The sequence below is a fragment of the Haematobia irritans genome, chromosome 3, assembly GCF_050003625.1.
Source record: "Haematobia irritans isolate KBUSLIRL chromosome 3, ASM5000362v1, whole genome shotgun sequence".
Taxonomy (NCBI): Eukaryota; Metazoa; Arthropoda; class Insecta; order Diptera; family Muscidae; genus Haematobia; species Haematobia irritans.
The window spans coordinates 52,686,583-52,704,883 of NC_134399.1; the positions used below are offsets into that span (position 1 = coordinate 52,686,583).

General features: G+C 33.7%; 2 protein-coding genes across 5 annotated transcripts in view; one reads left to right on the forward strand and one right to left on the reverse strand.

Annotated features, from left to right (window-relative positions):
- Positions 1-18,301, reverse strand: part of Smr (nuclear receptor corepressor smrter) — a 240,298-nt gene that overhangs the window by 34,561 nt on the left and 187,436 nt on the right. The gene's annotated exons all lie outside the window — the stretch shown is intronic.
- Positions 1,118-4,050, forward strand: LOC142231696 (uncharacterized). The gene is made up of 2 exons (XM_075302322.1): positions 1,118-1,683; positions 2,291-4,050. The coding sequence occupies exons 1-2, from the start codon at positions 1,205-1,207 to the stop codon at positions 3,879-3,881; spliced, it is 2,070 nt and encodes a 689-aa protein (XP_075158437.1). The 5' UTR covers positions 1,118-1,204; the 3' UTR covers positions 3,882-4,050.

The window sequence follows — 18,301 nt, forward strand, 5'->3', positions numbered from 1 at the left end:
AAAACCTCCACTCTAATTGGATGAATTGAAGCCGGAGCGAAGACAAAATAGACTTCAGAATTTCACCACAGCTTCTCCAAAATTAACTTTTATTCGTTTGTCTATTAAATGAGTGAAAAATCGGATGAAATTAACAGGTTAAGTATTCCATATAGGCAGAGTCGTCGTAAACAGTAAGATATTTTACATGCATTTACGACGTATTTTACCATAGTCGTACAACTTTGTGAAATGCTTAGCTTTTGTTTTGTTTTTTTTTTTTACAATTTTTTTTATTTACGAATGATTATTTCCAAATTTAAATCGACGTGGTGGGTATTTTGCATGGAGCCACCGTGGTGCAATGGCCGCCTAGTGGGTTCGAACCCAGTTTCGACCAAAAAGTTTTTCAGCGGTGTATTATCCCAACTCAGTAAAGCTGGCAGCACTCAGTGACAAGAGAGAAGTTCACTACTGTGGTATCACAATGGACTGTATAGTCTAAGTGAGCCTGATATATCGGGCTACCTAACGTAACCTATGCCCACACGTTGTAGCTAAATCCGCCACAACAATTTTCACAATTTGAAAACATTTTGACGTTAGTTATATGCCTGAAAATTATGCGATTTGCTTTTGAGTAAAATGTTCAAAATATTAATATAAAAATTCCCAAGGATATTGGGATATTAAAAATAGTTTTTAAAATCAAATCTAAAATCTCATTCGCATTACCCTTCCAAAATCAAATTCTATTAGATTTGTATTTGATAAAAAAAAAAAATGGACAAATATTTTGCTGAAGTAAAATACTAATGTTACAGACAAATGTTATTTACAAAAGAGCAAGGCACCCACCCAACATCCAGCAAATAAGAGAGTACAACGTAATATAAACTCTGGAGAGATGCAAGCAAAGAGCAAACGCAATGCGAACTAAAGAGAGAAGGAGTCAAGCCAATTGAGACAATTGTGCTTTTTTACAATTAGCCATGCACATTACAACCGCCAAGGCAAATGAAATATAAAAACGCTAAATAACTGAATTGTACGGAAAGTCCTGTGACATGTGTATAAATAGGCACGTTAAGTGATGGACTGCTAACAGTTATAAACGAATTACCAACAGTACCACACACCGTACAGGTCACCAATCGGGAAATAATTAAAGCGAACATAGAATTAGGAATATAAACATATCAATGAGTTTTGTGAATTAGTAAAAATGTTTACAAACTGGTTAACTGGAACAACGGGAAGTTCCTCTTCTAGTTCTGGCGGAACAAATCGATCGCTCGAAGCAACTTCGCACAATGCAAATGGATTAACATTAGTTGGAGTTACTGGGTTAACGAATTTAAACTCCAATCTCATATCAACATCTCCTGATGTAATTTTAGAAGTGGGACCAGGTCCAACAACTATGCGATTTATGGCTCATAGTATTGTGTTGGGAATGCATAGCGGCTATTTACGTTCGGCCATAAGATTGGATGACCACGCTACCCCTCATTCTCAACCGCATCATCACACGTCACACGAATCAGATTTTATGGTCTATTTGAGTAATGTAACACCTGATCAGTTTGCACCGCTGTTATCCTATATGTATACGGGATATCTTGATTTAAATGTGGAGAATATTTTTAGCGTTTTATTGGCAACGCATGTTCTGCATATGCCAAGAGCCTTAGAAATTTGTAGGTGTGTTGATATTTTTTTAAACATTGAGAAATCTCTGTCACCAGCAAAACACTAGATAGTACAGTAATCCCTCGATTTACGTCATGATTGGTTCCGGAATTTGACGACGTTAGTCGAAACGACGTAAACCGAATTAACAATTGCTCATACTTACTCCTAAGTCCATTTATGTATGTATGTGAGTGTACATAATAAAAAACTTCAAAAAGGTAGTTCAGTAATTTCGGTAAGAATTTCAAAAAAAAAAGGTTTCGATGTCATCATCGTTGATATTTATTTTACGTATGGAAGGCGTTTCTGATAAAGTGGGTAAAAAAATTGACGACGTAAATCGAAGTTTGATGGAACAAACAATTTGACGACGTAAATCGAAACAACGTAAAACGAGACGACGTAAATCGAGGGATTACTGTAATGAATTCGAATTTAGCCTTTGGTATTTTAAATAATTTGTAGTTTTTAAACAATGGACTTTAAAACTTTCGACATGTCGCTTAAAACTCTTTAGTGTAATTCATTAAGAATAGCTTGCTATATTAGAATAGCAAATAGTTTGGGTTACCTCCAACAGTAATAGAAAACCAATATTATTATTATTATATTTCAGATCATACTTGGCAAGAGCCCAAGCTGAGGGATATTTTGGTACCAATAGTGGTTCATTGTCGTCCAACGCACACAGCAGTCACCAGAGTTCGAGTAAAATTATACGTCCCATTGCTAGTAAGCCACACTTGCCTAATTTTGGATTCTTACCCTTGACTTCAACTTTCCAAGCGCCCCAGTCTACATCCCCATTAGTAAATCGCTCAACCACTACAATTACCAATGTTGCAATGCCAAAAATTAATGAAACTGATTCAAATAACGACGAAGAAGTCGACATAGATGTTGATGAATTAGATAAACTATCGACGACGCCAAATGAACGTATATCACTTACACTTGGAGAGTTTGCCAGTACTCAACACAATGACGACGATGATGAGGATATCGAAGTCTTCATAGATACCACATCAGAAGACGCGGAAGTAGTGACTGAAGTCAGTGAAACGAAAATACCTTTAAAAAAATCTCACTCGGACTCCAATTACAAAAATAATCGCAATAAAGATTCTGTTATGGCGACGCCGCCAAATAACAAATCTAGACATGAGAAGACTCACAAAAAATCGAATAAATCAGATAGGCGTCGAAAATCCGGCCCATCTTCTTCAGGACTACAAGTGGCCAAAGCCCCAATACCAGCATCGCAATTGGATACTTCGGATGCAAATAAAGTAATAATAGATGTCGCCAGCTGTGATGGTCCGGTGCGCTTTAAACGTATTTTAAATACCGCTTATGGTCACAAGCCGGATCCATGTTCTATGACGGCATCTTGCCAAACAGCAAGTGGTTCTATCTCTGGTCCAGAACGTTCACCGCAGAGTGTTTCCTTGTCATTCCATCAACAAATGGCCAAAACCATAAGTCAACAACAACAGAAACAGCAAATGCATCACGGAGAAGAATCGGAAAATAGTGAAACATCGAACGGGAGTATAGGTGCTTTGGGTTCTAACAACAACGGTGTTAGTGGATCGAGCATTGGTGGCAATAAAGTTGGCCGTAAAGTGCAAAATGAAATTTTTGTATGCGTATATTGCAAGCATACATTCAAATCTCAATACTGCTACCAGAAGCATGCCAAACGCCATTTAAATCCACTAACTTTACAGGCCACATGTATATCGTCCGGGGAGAAACAAACCACTTCATCTGATGTTGCGATTCACCTTTCATCACCTGTATCCGATCAGACAACAGTGATCAAAGGACCAAATTTACAAAATATTCGCCCATTTGCGGTAAGGAATACAACATCGACATCAGGCCATCAACCTCTAAGCCAGGTGTGCTCCACTCTAACTGCACCATCGACAACGGATTTTCTAAGACGTGAAGTACGACCCTTGGACATGAATGTACAATATTATCCATGCAAGACATGTGGTTGTAAGTTTCCCAGTTATTATTTTGTCCACAAACATCGGAAAATGTGTCATGCTGATGAAGAGGCGTCATCACAACAAAGCAATAGCGTCATCAACAGCGCTTCATTATCATCAGCGCCTACTACTCCCGCTAACAATGTCAACGATAATGAAATTCCGGAAGAAGACGATATGATGGGTAATGCAAGAAATCTAGTTTAAAATGAAGACTCGTATCGATGTCTCTAAATAATAAATCCCTTTTTGTCCGTCACAAATCACAATCCCAAAACAAAAACATATCGAGCTTTAGCATTTAATGTAAACAAAAAAAAAATGATCTAAGAAACGCACGAATTTAGTTAAACCAATAAATATTAAAAAAAATAAATTTTGGCTATTCAAAATTATTTATCAGTGTCGATCATACCAGGAAAGTGAATAAAATGTTATAATCATAGTTGATTATAAATATTCATCTAAAAATGTAAGAAAAACCATAACAATGGAGATTTCTTCGATAAATTCCCTATTAAATATTTTGAGATTACAAAATTATAGATGAAATCGAGCAAATTTATGAAGGTATTTCAATAACGATTTAGTTTTATAAAGTTCAGTTGTATAACTGGAAGTGAGGAAATAGCAGATTTTACAAAATTCAGACAAATATTAAGTATACTTGCAGAAATCAAATATTAATTGCACAAATACTGAAACAGAAAATTGAATGAAGACATTTCAATTAAAAAATTAATTGGATCAATTAATTTTGAAATTGAATCTGAAAAAAAAATTTGTGTGAGGTGAGACAAATTCACAAGTCCAATCGAATAGAAATGGATATTTAGTAAGTTTCACAAGTATTATTACCTATTCTGTATCCCAAGTCTATACAATTTTTTGACAACTTTTATGATGTCCTTTAAAACCAATATATCAAAAATTTAAGTGGAAAAAATGAAAATGGGCAAAGCGTTTCAAAATTACGTCATCAACGTTTCCGTCGCGTCGCCTTTTAATTGAGAAAGGGAGCCTGGCACAGACAATTAAATAGTTACTTCAAATAAGTGTGATATTGATTCAGAAGATACAAATGAGGAAGATTTCGAAGAAAAATGTTTAGTTGTCTTAAAACTTGATATGGTTACAATCTAAATTTTATAATCCCTCTAAAAGGTTATCTAGTGTTTGTATAAATAAAAATTTGTATACTTGAGCTTTTTGGTGCTTTCAAGATATTGGAAAGAAAATGCCAGGTACCAATGTACACAAGCCCGACTATACACACAAAAATTTTTTTTTTTATTTCAATCACGAAAATCGCGGATTCAATCATTTTTTTAATTGAAATGTCTTTAATCACGAAAATGATAGTATCAATCACCCATTTTGATTGAAAATCAACACGATTTTCAATTAAAAATTTAATTGACTTTTGTCACGGAATCAATTAATTGTGTGATTGAATCAATTAAAAACGTGATTGATTTTTAACATAAAATTCAATCACAGTTTTTATTGAATCAATTGAAATTTTAATTAATTTCGCGACAAAAATCAATCAACTATTTGATTCATTCAATTAAATAATTAATTGAAATTGGCTATAAATTTCAATCAAAAAATTTATATATTGCACCCCCAAAATAGTATTTAGTTTTATTTGAAATAAAAGAAAATGTGTTTCTTATAAAACATATTCAATATTTTATTATTTTTTTTTAATTATGCAATAGACAAATAAATTTGGTTCTTGTGTATTTTGTTCTAACATAACTTACACATACAATTACTATCAATAACAACTATAGGGTGAAAAAAATAAACTATATAAATCATTATCTTCCTTATCATAATAACCATGTCAGCATGTTCCTTCTAATTGTAGATGCGCCTAGATTTCCAGCAGCCTGTAAGCTAAGTTAGTTTTTCTGAAAGTAAACAGAATAAATAGAATTTAATTTTGTTCAATTAAAAGTTAATTTTGGTAAACATTACCTGCATAGAATATCAAGTTCAGTTCTTAGTTCCAGGTTGCATATTTATAATCTTCTTTTGCAATTGGAGTCTTTTAGCATAAAAAGGTGTATTAGGAGCTCGGTAATTTAATTTTAGTAACAATTCCTTTGCAGAATTTCCACACATTGAAATCGTCTATTAAACGATCAAAGACAAAAATAATGGGAAAGCAATGTAATATTTGGTATCTTTTGCAAGTTCTGGAAATAGAAAAAAATATTAATGGAAAGAAAGAACTTTTTACCATTACATAATTCAGCTCATTAGTATATATATCAGATATACTGCTCTCTACTTGGGTTCAAACTGAAAAAGGCCATACCGCTCTTGGTTGTAAGAAAATTAGGAGTGAAAAAATTTATAATTTTAAAAGATCAATACGGTACCCACCTTTTGATTGCAAACCTATTCTTATATTCTTATATATTTGATAAAATGATGGAGTTGATTGGTCAATTTCACGAAATAAAATTGGTCACTAAAAGAAATGAATAAAAAATATGAATATGAAATATGAAATGAATAAAAAATACCTTCAATAAACGTAGACTGTTTTCCATTTTTACAATAACACAAAACACAAACACAGGTAATTTCAAATGCGTTCTGTCATATATTTTTTTAACCCTTTACCACGTGGCCATTTGTTCTTGCACACTTTATTTATTTCAACCCTTTGCTATGATTTGTTGTTGCGTTCAAAATATTTATGCACACATTTTGAATGCAGCAGACAGAATGTTGCCAATCATGTTTTTCAATTTACGCGAAAAACAAAAACCCGACCGTTTCACAGACTGATCTCTCCATCATACATTGTTGAATAAATACCCGTTTCTCTTGTTTTCTTTTCGCTCTTTCCATCGCTCAAAATTATTCAATTGCAATCACAAAGGTGATTGGATCAATCACATATAATTATAATTGAAAATTATTTCCGAATTGATTAACACATTGATTGAATCAATTAATATTTTAATTGGAAACGTAACAAATATCAATCATTTTTTTAATTGGTTTTTATTCGGATTTGATTAAATAATTAATTGAATCAATTAAAATATTGGTTGAATTCGTTTCCAAATTCAATGAAGTGTTTAATTGAAAATGTTGGTGATAATTTTTTGTGTGTACACACGTTTCATCGCTAATTCGAATTTCCAAAAAAATATATATAATTTTATTTATTTTTTTACACAGCATAATTAGCAGCTGGTTACAATAAAATAAAATAAAAATATAACAGTAACAATAATAATATTATTAATAATAATAATTAATAATAATAATAACAATAAAAATAATAACAATAATAATAATGACAGCTGACGTCTCGAGAACACTAGCATATCTAGTGTGCGGTTTAAGTTTAAATGGGGCCATATTTGCTTGGTGTCATTACAGCCCTTGCAATCCTCCCATCGAACATTTGCCATCATAACAGCCTTCTCACGCAGCATGAGCTTGCAGGTAGCCAGGGGCATACCAACAGATTCCTATGGCCAGGCACCCATATTAGGTGAATATTGTACTGCTCAGCCATCTCATTGAGAGATTTGCGGCTGTCGATGGCCGTTTTCGAGTTGAGGAACACAGATTCCAAGGATTTTATTGCAGGTTGACTGTCTGAGTATATATTAATGCCCACATATTTTGGAACATTACTTCTCAGCCAATTCGCCACCTCTCTTATTGCTAATATTTCAGCCTGAAAAACACTACAGTGAGTAGGTAATCTTTTCGCTATTCAAAGTTCCAGATCATTAGAATATACTCCGAAACCCAATTGTCCATCCAATTTGGAGCCATCAGTGTAGAAATCTATATATTCTTTATTCCCCGGTGTCTGTGTGCACCACGCCCCACTGTTGGGAATTAGAGTTTCAAACATTTTGTCGAAAAGTGGACTCGCCAAAGTGTAATCCACTACGTTAGGCACATCTGGCATTATTTTGAGGACCGAACTGTGACCGTAGCTTTTTTCCGACCACAGCGATAGCTCGCGCAACCGCACAGCCGTTGTTGCAGCTGACTGTTTGGCCAAAATGTCTAAAGGCAATAGATGCAGCATGACATTAAGGGAACTTGTTCCTGTCTTGCTGAATGCGCCTGAGATACACAAACACGCCATACGCTGAACTTTGTCTAAACTTGTCGGCTGGTGAAGTGCCGGCCACCAGACTACAACACCATATATCATTATGGGTCTAACCACTGCCGTGTATAGCCAATGCACAATTTTTGGTTTTGTCCCCACTTTTTTCCTATTGCCTTTTCTCGCCCTTTCTTCAATATTAAGCTTAAAGTTCAGCTTTCTGACCAAAATAACGCCAAGGTATTTTGCACACTCACCAAAGGGAATTTCAATACCCCCTAAGGAAATGGGCCTAACCATGGAAGTTTTGCCATCTTTGCAGTACATGACCAGTTCTGTCTTTGCAGGATTTACCCTAAGAGCATTGTCTTTCGCCCATTTCTCAGTCATCCGGAGGGCCCTCTGAATAATAATGATAATAAGCAAACAAAAATAAATATATGACAATTAGGATCAAGAGGAAAAATCTGAAAAATACATTTTAGAATTAGGACGGAGAATATTGGAACTAAAAATGTGATAAAAAAAACGCTACAATAAGATAAAACAGAAACAATTTAACAACATAAATCAGGATAACAGGAACAGAATCAATGAATGTGAAGATGAGGCTGGAGTAATTTGATAACACGACCAGGATTCCAGGAACAGAATGGGTGTAGTGTTTATACGAGACAGATTACCATGAGAAACTTTCGTAAAACACAAAGTAAATACCGAAAGTTCTTCCAATCCGAATCTTATGTACCAATTGCTCAAAAAATGCTAACATAGACTGTTGTCAGCAATCGAATTATTTTATGTGGACACTATAGCTACATAAATCGCATATTACAATAGTGAATACGTCATCATACACAAACTGAATGTCTGGAGCATTTTAGAAGTCATATCTTGATATGTTGGCTATATACATTAAAATGCCTCTTCATCAGCATGTCCTATTTTATACGTATAGAAATGCATAAGAATCTGAAAAATCTATATACGGTTAGCATATGGACCGCCGAGAAGTGTAATCAAGAGATTAATATGGAGGCTATGTTAGCTATGAACTATGAATTTATAATTATGTTACGGATATGGACCAAGTTTTGTGTGGTATTTATATGTCATCAAATCAATGACCAAATGACCAATTTATGTATGATACCTCCAGAGAAAGTATACAGGCGTCACATTTGGAGTTTCAACCAGATCGAGTAAAATTTGCAGCCTCAGGACACTCAAATAGTAAAATCTGGGGATGGGATTATATGGGGACTATATATAATTATTTTACCGATATGGGCCAAGTTTTGTGTGGTAATTAGAAGACATACATTGGCTTCAAATGTCGAATATCAACCAGATCGAGTGAAAATTGCGTCTTCAGGAAGCTCAAGAAGTCTAATAAACAAAGGTTTAGTGTGTAAATATAACCATAGCGATAGGCGGTAGGCGAACACTTATTTACGTGTATTTCTTATGGGAAGCCCAAAATCCGCGACGGAATACCGTGACGGCTAGCGGCGTGTCGCTAAATTAAAACTTATTCTAACTCCTTGGCGAAAACTGGTATAGTGTTGCCATCGCTTATCAATTTTTTTAACTCACCACTAGGAATTGCTGTTGCTTGGAGACGTGTAGATTATTTTTTCTTGAAATAACTCAACAAATAACAAGCCATTGTATGTTTTTATTCAACTTCATTGTTTAATATTGTCAAAGCGTGCTGTATTGACAACAAAAACGCTAGGAAACGTGAACAAGGGAATTATTCGCCGTCAAGCTTATTGTATTTGCCGTTGCGGCAAAAATGTTTCGCCTACCGCCTACCGCCTATCGCGATGGTTATATTTACACACTTAATTTATTAAGTTGAAGAAGCTTTAAAATCACCAAAAATGTCATCAACAGGAGTTAAACCACCACTGAAAAACTTGTTTGTTTAGCTTGTAGCTTGCAATGAAAATTATTCATATTGTCCACTGATACCTGGCATAGTAATCTGAATTTATCAATTGGTGTGTTCCAATATTTCAAAATTTCCATTTGGCAATATTTTCTTAACTCTAAAACATACAAATTTAAATTTTGGGAACATAGTTCTCTTTCATAAGAAGTTCAAATACAAATTGAATTTAAGTCCGATAGTACCTCAATTTTTTCTTTAAAAGAAAACAAAATTCTTGCGATTCCGAATATCGGAATATATATATATATATATATATATATATATATATATATATATATATATATATATATATATATATATATATATATATATATATATATATATATATATATATATATATATATATATATATATATATATATATATATATATATATATATATATATATATATATATATATATATATATATATATATATATATATATATATATATATATATATATATATATATATATATATATATATATATTATATATATATATATATATATATATATATATATATATTTATATATATGAATGAATGAATAATGAATTTATTTATCACATTAATTAAGAAAAAGGTTGGTATATGCCATTTTAGTAGTTTCGGTGCACGTTGTTTCAAGAAATTTAATTAATTAAATATGTATATTCTATAAAACCATTCTTATTGAATTTTAATTAAATTGCATAGATTTTTTTATTATTTCATACCATATAAAACGTTAAGTAGGTATATATATATATATATATATATATATATATATATATATATATATATATATATATATATATATATATATATAGGTATATATATATATATATATATTATATATATATATATATATATATATATATATATATATATATATATATATATATATATATATATATATATATATATATATATATATATATATATATATATATATATATATATATATAGGTATATATATATATATATATATATATATATATATATATATACCTACTTAACGTTTTATATGGTATGAAATAATAAAAAAATCTATGCAATTTAATTAAAATTCAATAAGAATGGTTTTATAGAATATACATATTTAATTAATTAAATTTCCTTGAAACAACGTGCACCGAAACTACTAAAATGGCATATACCAACCTTTTTCTTAATTAATGTGATAAATAAATTCATTACAATTACCTTCAATTGTCCCATCATCGCCGCCCGAGAGTATATATAAACATTTATTGTTTTACTACACACTTTTTCCCATAATAGTATGGTGTAAAATGTTTATTTTTCATAAATTAAAATATTAAAAAAATCAAATCAAAACAACACAATAACAAAACAAAAAATTCGCACATACGGCATAGTGAACAAGTGGAGAGTTGAAACTCTCAAAGCCACAGACAAAAAGTAAAAAATAACATCAACTAAATGACAGCCATCATATAACGGACAAAACATTGGTGAAAAAAAAAAACTTCACAAAAAAATTAATTTAATTGAGTTTAATTAACTCACGAGGGAGTCAAATGAACGAATGTACGCTGAAACACAGTTTTAAATTGAAAATGGAGTCGTATCAACGCATTGCACCAGCTTACGGTTGGGAGGCCAAGGCGAACCATTTTTAACTGCAAACAATTTAACCATAACACCAAACATTTTTGCCACAACAACAAAACAAAAGAATCGCACCCTCGCATGAAGAAAGAAATGCAAACATAAACAAAGTCCAATGTATGGGCAAAATGTACCATAAAGGATAGCTTTAAAAGATTCCTCCCTCTCATCATCTCACTTAGCGGCGAACACTGCTCATTTGCTAGGAAAGGGGTATGCAAAAGCATATTTTTGTGATGATTGTTTTTTACGCCATCAATTATTCATTTAGACATTCAAAAGATGACAGGCATACAGAGGCCATCCAACCGACCGATGGACAAACCGACCAACAATCATCTCGTCATAGCACCGGGGAAACTTTTGATTTTTTTACGTATACACACATACATATATAAAAATTACATTAAATATAAATCGTTGGTTACATACGTCCTGCCTACCAAGCGCACGTACAACAGCATATAGACAGCTTTATATCAGGCTTCCGCTGTTCAAAAATATATGCACTTGTATTTAATTTTTAAAGTGTATTTATTCGTTGGTTTGCGGAACTCGCAAAGGCTGACGGCGATATCAATAGCATGCAGCAGAGGTAGAAGACAGAAAAGTAAGCAAAGAGATATCTTGCATAATTTAAGTCATTTTAACGTATATTTTGTTTTACTCACTTTTTAATGAAAATTCCATTTATTAAGATAATTGCTTGGATATTTTTTGGGCCCCTTTATTGAAATTCAAGTGGTTCTGCATGACGAATCTTTAAAGGACAATTCGAAAGTATTTTTCTCAAGGATTTAGCGATGTGAAAGTAAAATGATAATTTGGGCGACCAAGCAAATTATCTTCATATTGCACTGTATATTGACATTTTCGTTTAAAGAAATGTGTCACGATGTGTCTCATACGATGAGGTGGTTATTAGCTTCTCCAAAGTGATGTCTAACGCCATCGGTCTTGATGGTATTGATCCAAAATTTATTAGGATCATACTTCCAATGATTTTGCCATTTTTTACGCATTTTTTAATACGATTTTAACCACAAGTACGTACCCCTCTATACGGAAACATTCCCAAATCTAATTTGGTTTTTCGTCCCATATCTATCATTTGCTACTTGTCTAAGGTTTTTGAGAAGATATTGCACTCTCAGATGTCAGAATATCTTCACCGGGAGTTACTGTTGTCTGGTAGGCAGTCTGGGTTTCGCCGGACCATAGTTGCATCACTGCCCTGGCTGAGGTTTCAGAATCGATTAGAAGAGATATTGATGACAACAAAATTGGATTTCTTTCTTTCTGGCCATGAAATTGAGGCGTTTCTTTAAATTCTCATCAACTGCATTGGACCTGACTTGTCGTACCTTAAGGACAGGATTCAATCAGTTTATAGTGGAGGCGATACATCGGGACCATTACCTGTATATAAGGGTGTGCCGCAGGGGTCCATTTTTGGTCCCCTATTATTCTCCCTATATGCCAACGATCTCCCCTTCAGTTAGAGTATTGCCAGACTGTCATGTACGCTGATGACGTCCAGGTTTTGTTGAGCGACCATGTTGGCAGTATCATTGACACTGTAGACAAGCTTAACTATGATCTTGACCGTGTATTTAATTGGGCATGCTAACGGAATATTGCTGAACCCTACGAAATCGAAATGCCTTATAATACACAGGAACAAACATTTCCACCCACATGCGCCGGATATTCTTATAAATGATCAGAAGGTAGATGTTGTCGCCAGAGCGACGAGTGATTTTCAATAGTTCACTTAGTTGGACAGATCATGTCAATTCTGCTGCGGGCCAGACATATCCTAGGTTAAGAGCGCTGTGGTTTAGCCATTCCTATACGCCACTAAACATACGAATTCTCTTGGCGAAAACTTTACTTGTACCACGACTGATTTTTGTCTGTGAACTTTTTGCTAATTGTGACTCGGCGAGACTACGGAGGTTAAATGTTGCCTTCAATAGCATCATCCGTTATGTGTATGGACTGAATAGGCGACAACGGGTCACACATCTAGCGAATTCTCTTTATGGATTTAGTTTTCAGAACTTCCTCAATTCAAGAGCTTTGATATTTTTGCAGAAACTTATTGTAAAACGGACATCGGATAACTTGTATTACAAATTGAGATTCACAAGATCAAGCAGAGAAAGAAAAATAATACCATTTAGGCGCCGATGTCTTGTTTCCGAATGGCATTTCTTTATCAGTACAATACGTCTTTGGAACACATAACCGGGCAACATACAAAGCATCAGCAACCCCTTTATTTTTAAAAAACGAATACTTCAATTACATCGGAATTAATTTACATCTATCTTGTCCTTAATAAAACTTCTTTTTTAACACGTTGACTGCCAAGGCCATTTTCAGAAAACTGGCCAAAAATGACATTTTGATTTTTTCACACTATTTTTTCAGTTGGCTTCCTGGAAGGGAAATGGCCTTACGAGTTATCTCGTAGTTGACAGTCAACGTGTTAAATACTATCGCGTCTTTGCATTTATATGCTAAACTTTCTACGATAGTATTAGAAATACTAATAACATATTACATTTAAAATATCCTTAATTACTTAAATTATTACTATTTAAAAAAAAATGTTTTTTTCTCAAATTTTTATAAAAATTAATGTAATTAATGTAACCCTAATTAAGATGGATATTATTTGAACCATTGAAATCTGCACAATAATTATAAGACATTGTCTTGCTGTGTAGAAATATACAAATAAATAAATAAATAGTTTGTCTCGTGTAAAAAATCAAGAAGCAGATTAATATTTGTTAGATTCAAATCACAATTATAGAGAGCAAGATCCCGGACAGATTCGTAAGGGGTTACATTTGAATGTCATATACATTTATGATATTTTTTACTTATTTATTATTATTACAATATAAAAGAAGTCTCTGCGCCATGTATGTTCATATAAAGTCATAACTCTTGTGACTATTAAGCGAATTACAATGAACTACTCTAACGGATATTACAATCTTATGCGAAAATTGAATCGTATAAATTGCAGCAATTTTAAATCATATTGTAAGATAAATAACAATACAGTGCACTCGCGGTAACGTGCATACGGCCTAACGTGAACACGCATTTTCTACTCCGTAACGCTGAAAAACATGATTTTTGAAATTAAAGGCAGATTCAAATGCCAAATACAATTACGGAATTTTTTAGTGATCTAGATGGCTTTTTTCGTGAATTTTAGTTATTAATTTAAATTGCTTTATAACTACATACCCATTGATATTTTTCATGAAAATTAAATTAAGTTTTTTATATAAGGTTAGGTTAGGTTAAGTGGCAGCCCGATGTATCAGGCTCACTTAGACTATTCAGTCCATTGTGATACCACATTGGTGAACTTCTCTCTTATCACTGAGTGCTGCCCGATTAAATGTTAAGGAACCTCCTTTTTATAGCTGAGTCCGAACGGCGTTCCACATTGCAGTGAAATCACTTAGAGAAGCTTTGAAACCAGATGATAAATGATGTTGACGAAAAAGTACTAAAAATGTATTCGAAATTTACTTTTCGAAGCCAAAAGATGCTAAAATGACATAAAATCAAATTTAAAGACTATTGTAAAAGTATACTTATGTTTAAATCTAGACCGATTTAAACATTTTTTTTTAGTTTTTCTAAGAAAATCTTATTTTGCAAAAATTTTTTCTAAAGAAAATTTTGTCAAAATTGTATTTCTGCAGAAAATTTTGTAAACATTTTATTTCAGCGAAAATTTTGTAAAAATTTTATTTCTATAAAAAAAATTATCAAAATTGTTTGTTTCGAATTTATTTCGGCATAAGCCGGCTATCAATGTAAAACCTTTTTTCGGAGGGTTCAAGTGCGGTTTTTGTTGGGTTTACTAAACTGCCTGAATTTATTCTGATAATTGGTTGATAGTTTTGCTGCAAGTAGAGGATGCTGATGAGGAATGTGGTAATTCCGAAACGTGCGTCCATCCAACCATCTTGCAGTCTATAGGGCTTTGCCCAAATAAATTTGACAAACATTCTAGAAAATTTTGTGCAATTTTTATTCTATAGGAAATTTTGCCAAAATTTTATTTCTATAGGAAAAATTTTATTCTTATCAACAATTTATATGTATACAAAATTTTGTATTCATATAGAAAATTTTGTCAACATTTTATTTCTATAGAAAATTTTGACAAAATTTTATATAAAAATTCTATATAAAATTTTGTCAAAAGTTTATTTTAATAGAAAATATGTGAAGGAGTAACAGGTTGGCTGATAAGTCCCCGGTCTGACACGTAGATGGCGTCGCTAGTATTAAATGCATATTATTTTTATATAGTACCAACCTTCAAATGATTCGTGTCAAAATTTGACGTCTGTAAGTAAATTAGTTTGTGAGATAGAGCGTCTTTTGTGAAGCAACTTTTGTTATTGTGAAAAAAAATGGAAAAAAGGAATTTCGTGTTTTGATAAAATACTGTTTTCTGAAGTGAAAAAAATACGGTGGAAGCAAAAACTTGGCTTGATAATGAGTTTCCGGACTCTGCCCCAGGGATATCAATAATAATTGATTGGTATGCAAAATGCAAGCGTGGTGAAATGAGCACGGAGGACGGTGAACGCAGTGGACGCCCGAAAGAGGAGGTTACCGACGAAAACATCAAAAAAATCCACAAAATGATTTTGAATGACCGTAAAATGAAGTTGATCGAGATAGGAGAGGCCTTAAAGATATCAAAGAAACGTGTTGGTCATATCATTCATCAATATTTGGATATGCGGAAGCTCTGTGCAAAATGGGTGCTGCGCGAGCTCACATTTGACCAAAAACAACAACGTGTTGATGATTCTGAGCGGTGTTTGCAGCTGTTAACTCGTAATACAACCGAGTTTTTCCGTCGATATGTGACAATGGATGAAACATGGCTCCATCACTACATTCCTGAGTCCAATCGACAGTCGGCTGAGTGGACAGCGACCAGTGAACCGTCTCCGAAGCGTGGAAAGACTCAAAAGTCCTCTGGCAAAGTAATGGCCTCTGTTTTTTGGTATGCGCATGGAATAATTTTTATCGATTATCTTGAGAAGGGAGCGTTTGAAGGTCGTTATTGGAGCTTTTGAAGGTCGAAGTCGCGGCAAAACGGCCCCATATGAAGAAGAAAAAAGTGTTGTTCCACCAAGACAACGCACCGTGCCACAAGTCATTGAGAACGATGGCAAAAATGCATGAATTGGGCTTCGAATTGCTTCCCCACCCACCGTATTCTCCGGATCTGGCCCCCAGCGACTTTTTCTTGTTCTGAGACCTCAAAAGGATGCTCACAGGGAGTACTACCAAAATGGTATCAAAAAATTGGAAGGTCGTTATAATCGTTGTATCGCTCTTGAAGGGAACTATGTTGAATAATAACAACAAATTTTGACAAAAAAAATGTGTTTTTCTTTGTTAGACCGGGGACTTATATGCCAACCTGTTACCTCTTTACAAAATCTACCAAAATCAAGAATACTACCAATTTACAAAATAGTAAAAAATATACAATTTTTTGTAGATTTCTACCAACTGTGTCAACCGGCTCAGGGGCCAGCTCTAAGCATTATTGCTAAAGACACCATGTGTCTAGTTCGTCTCCTTTTGGGCGTTTCAAATATATACTCTATCTTATAATACTCTGTCCCTCAAAAATGTTGAGATCCTGTAAGAAAAGCTAAAATATCCTCATTTTGGAAAATATTTATTTCTTCAATGTCCGCTATTTATAACTTTTAGAGTTGAGTGCATATCTGAGAAACGTTCACATTTAGGGCAGAATAACTCTATATAGAGTAATTGTGATGAAAAAGTACCAAATGGCTCGCGGCCGTGCCACGGTGCTTTTGGCAGTCGAATGTATCAATAAAAGCACAAAAATGTCAACTTTATCAACCCTGTTTGAAACCCTCAGAAATGTCACCAGCATTACTGAGGTGGTATAATCCACCGCTGAAAAACTTTTTGGTGTTCGGTCGAAGCAGGAATCGAACCCACGACCTTATGTATGCAAGGCTGGCATAACTAATAACAAAAATAAAAGACTATCACGCTAGAACGTGTAAAACTCCCGAATATGGCTATGTTTTGTTCTGAAATTCTCTGAAGTTCGCTAACGTAAACTCTCTTGATTTTAATTATTTCACGTTACCGCGAGTGCAATGTATATGTAAGATTATTTTGTATTAATATATGTTCGCAAGTTTGAAATTTAGTAGTATTCTTAGATCCCATTCAAGATAAAATATATTTTTTTCGTGAGAGATATATGAAACACTCAGAAATGTCACCAACATTATTGAGAGGGTATAATCACCGCTGAAAAATTTTTTAGTGTTCGATCGAAACTGAGATTGAACGCAGGACCCTTTGTAGAACCATCAAACATTGGACACGATTAATGTTAAGGGTTTTTGAAATCGTAATTGAAATCGGGCATGATTTTATGTATATATTTCCATAAAGGCCGCGCTAGGAGTAAGGTCCTTGCTTGACGGCACCACTTGCGGTTCGTACAGAGAAACCTTGTTGACTATATATATAAGGCAATTGACCGGTCAGTGGTACAGTGTGGACACCTCAGACAAGTGACGCGCAGTGGAATAACATATGTAACTGTCAGAACGCTGCCCTTAGAACTGCCTGGTTCATCTTAATACGGAGACCAAGATCATCGTTCTGATTAGACAAAAGTACATGTTATCAAAGCATTATCTCCTGGGTTGTTATCTCAGAAACCATCCAAATCAGCGTTTTGCGGATAGGCAATCACCCCATGACTGTAAGGGTTGGTCTAGAGCGCGAGATGCAACGTTACAAAATAGATCCTCTATATTAGGCAGCATACCAGGCAGGTTTGAAAGCTACTACGTTAATTCTGTTCTCGGGGTTCCACCACCGCCCATAGGATTAGAGGATAGCTTTGCCCC

Excerpts from the sequence above, each read along its gene's own strand:
- LOC142231696 (XM_075302322.1), top strand. The coding sequence starts at position 1,205 with ATGTTTACAAACTGGTTAACTGGAACAACGGGAAGTTCCTCTTCTAGT. Across the intron at positions 1,684-2,290 it reads AGAGCCTTAGAAATTTGTAG|ATCATACTTGGCAAGAGCCC; the intron begins GTGTGTTGATAT and ends ATTATATTTCAG.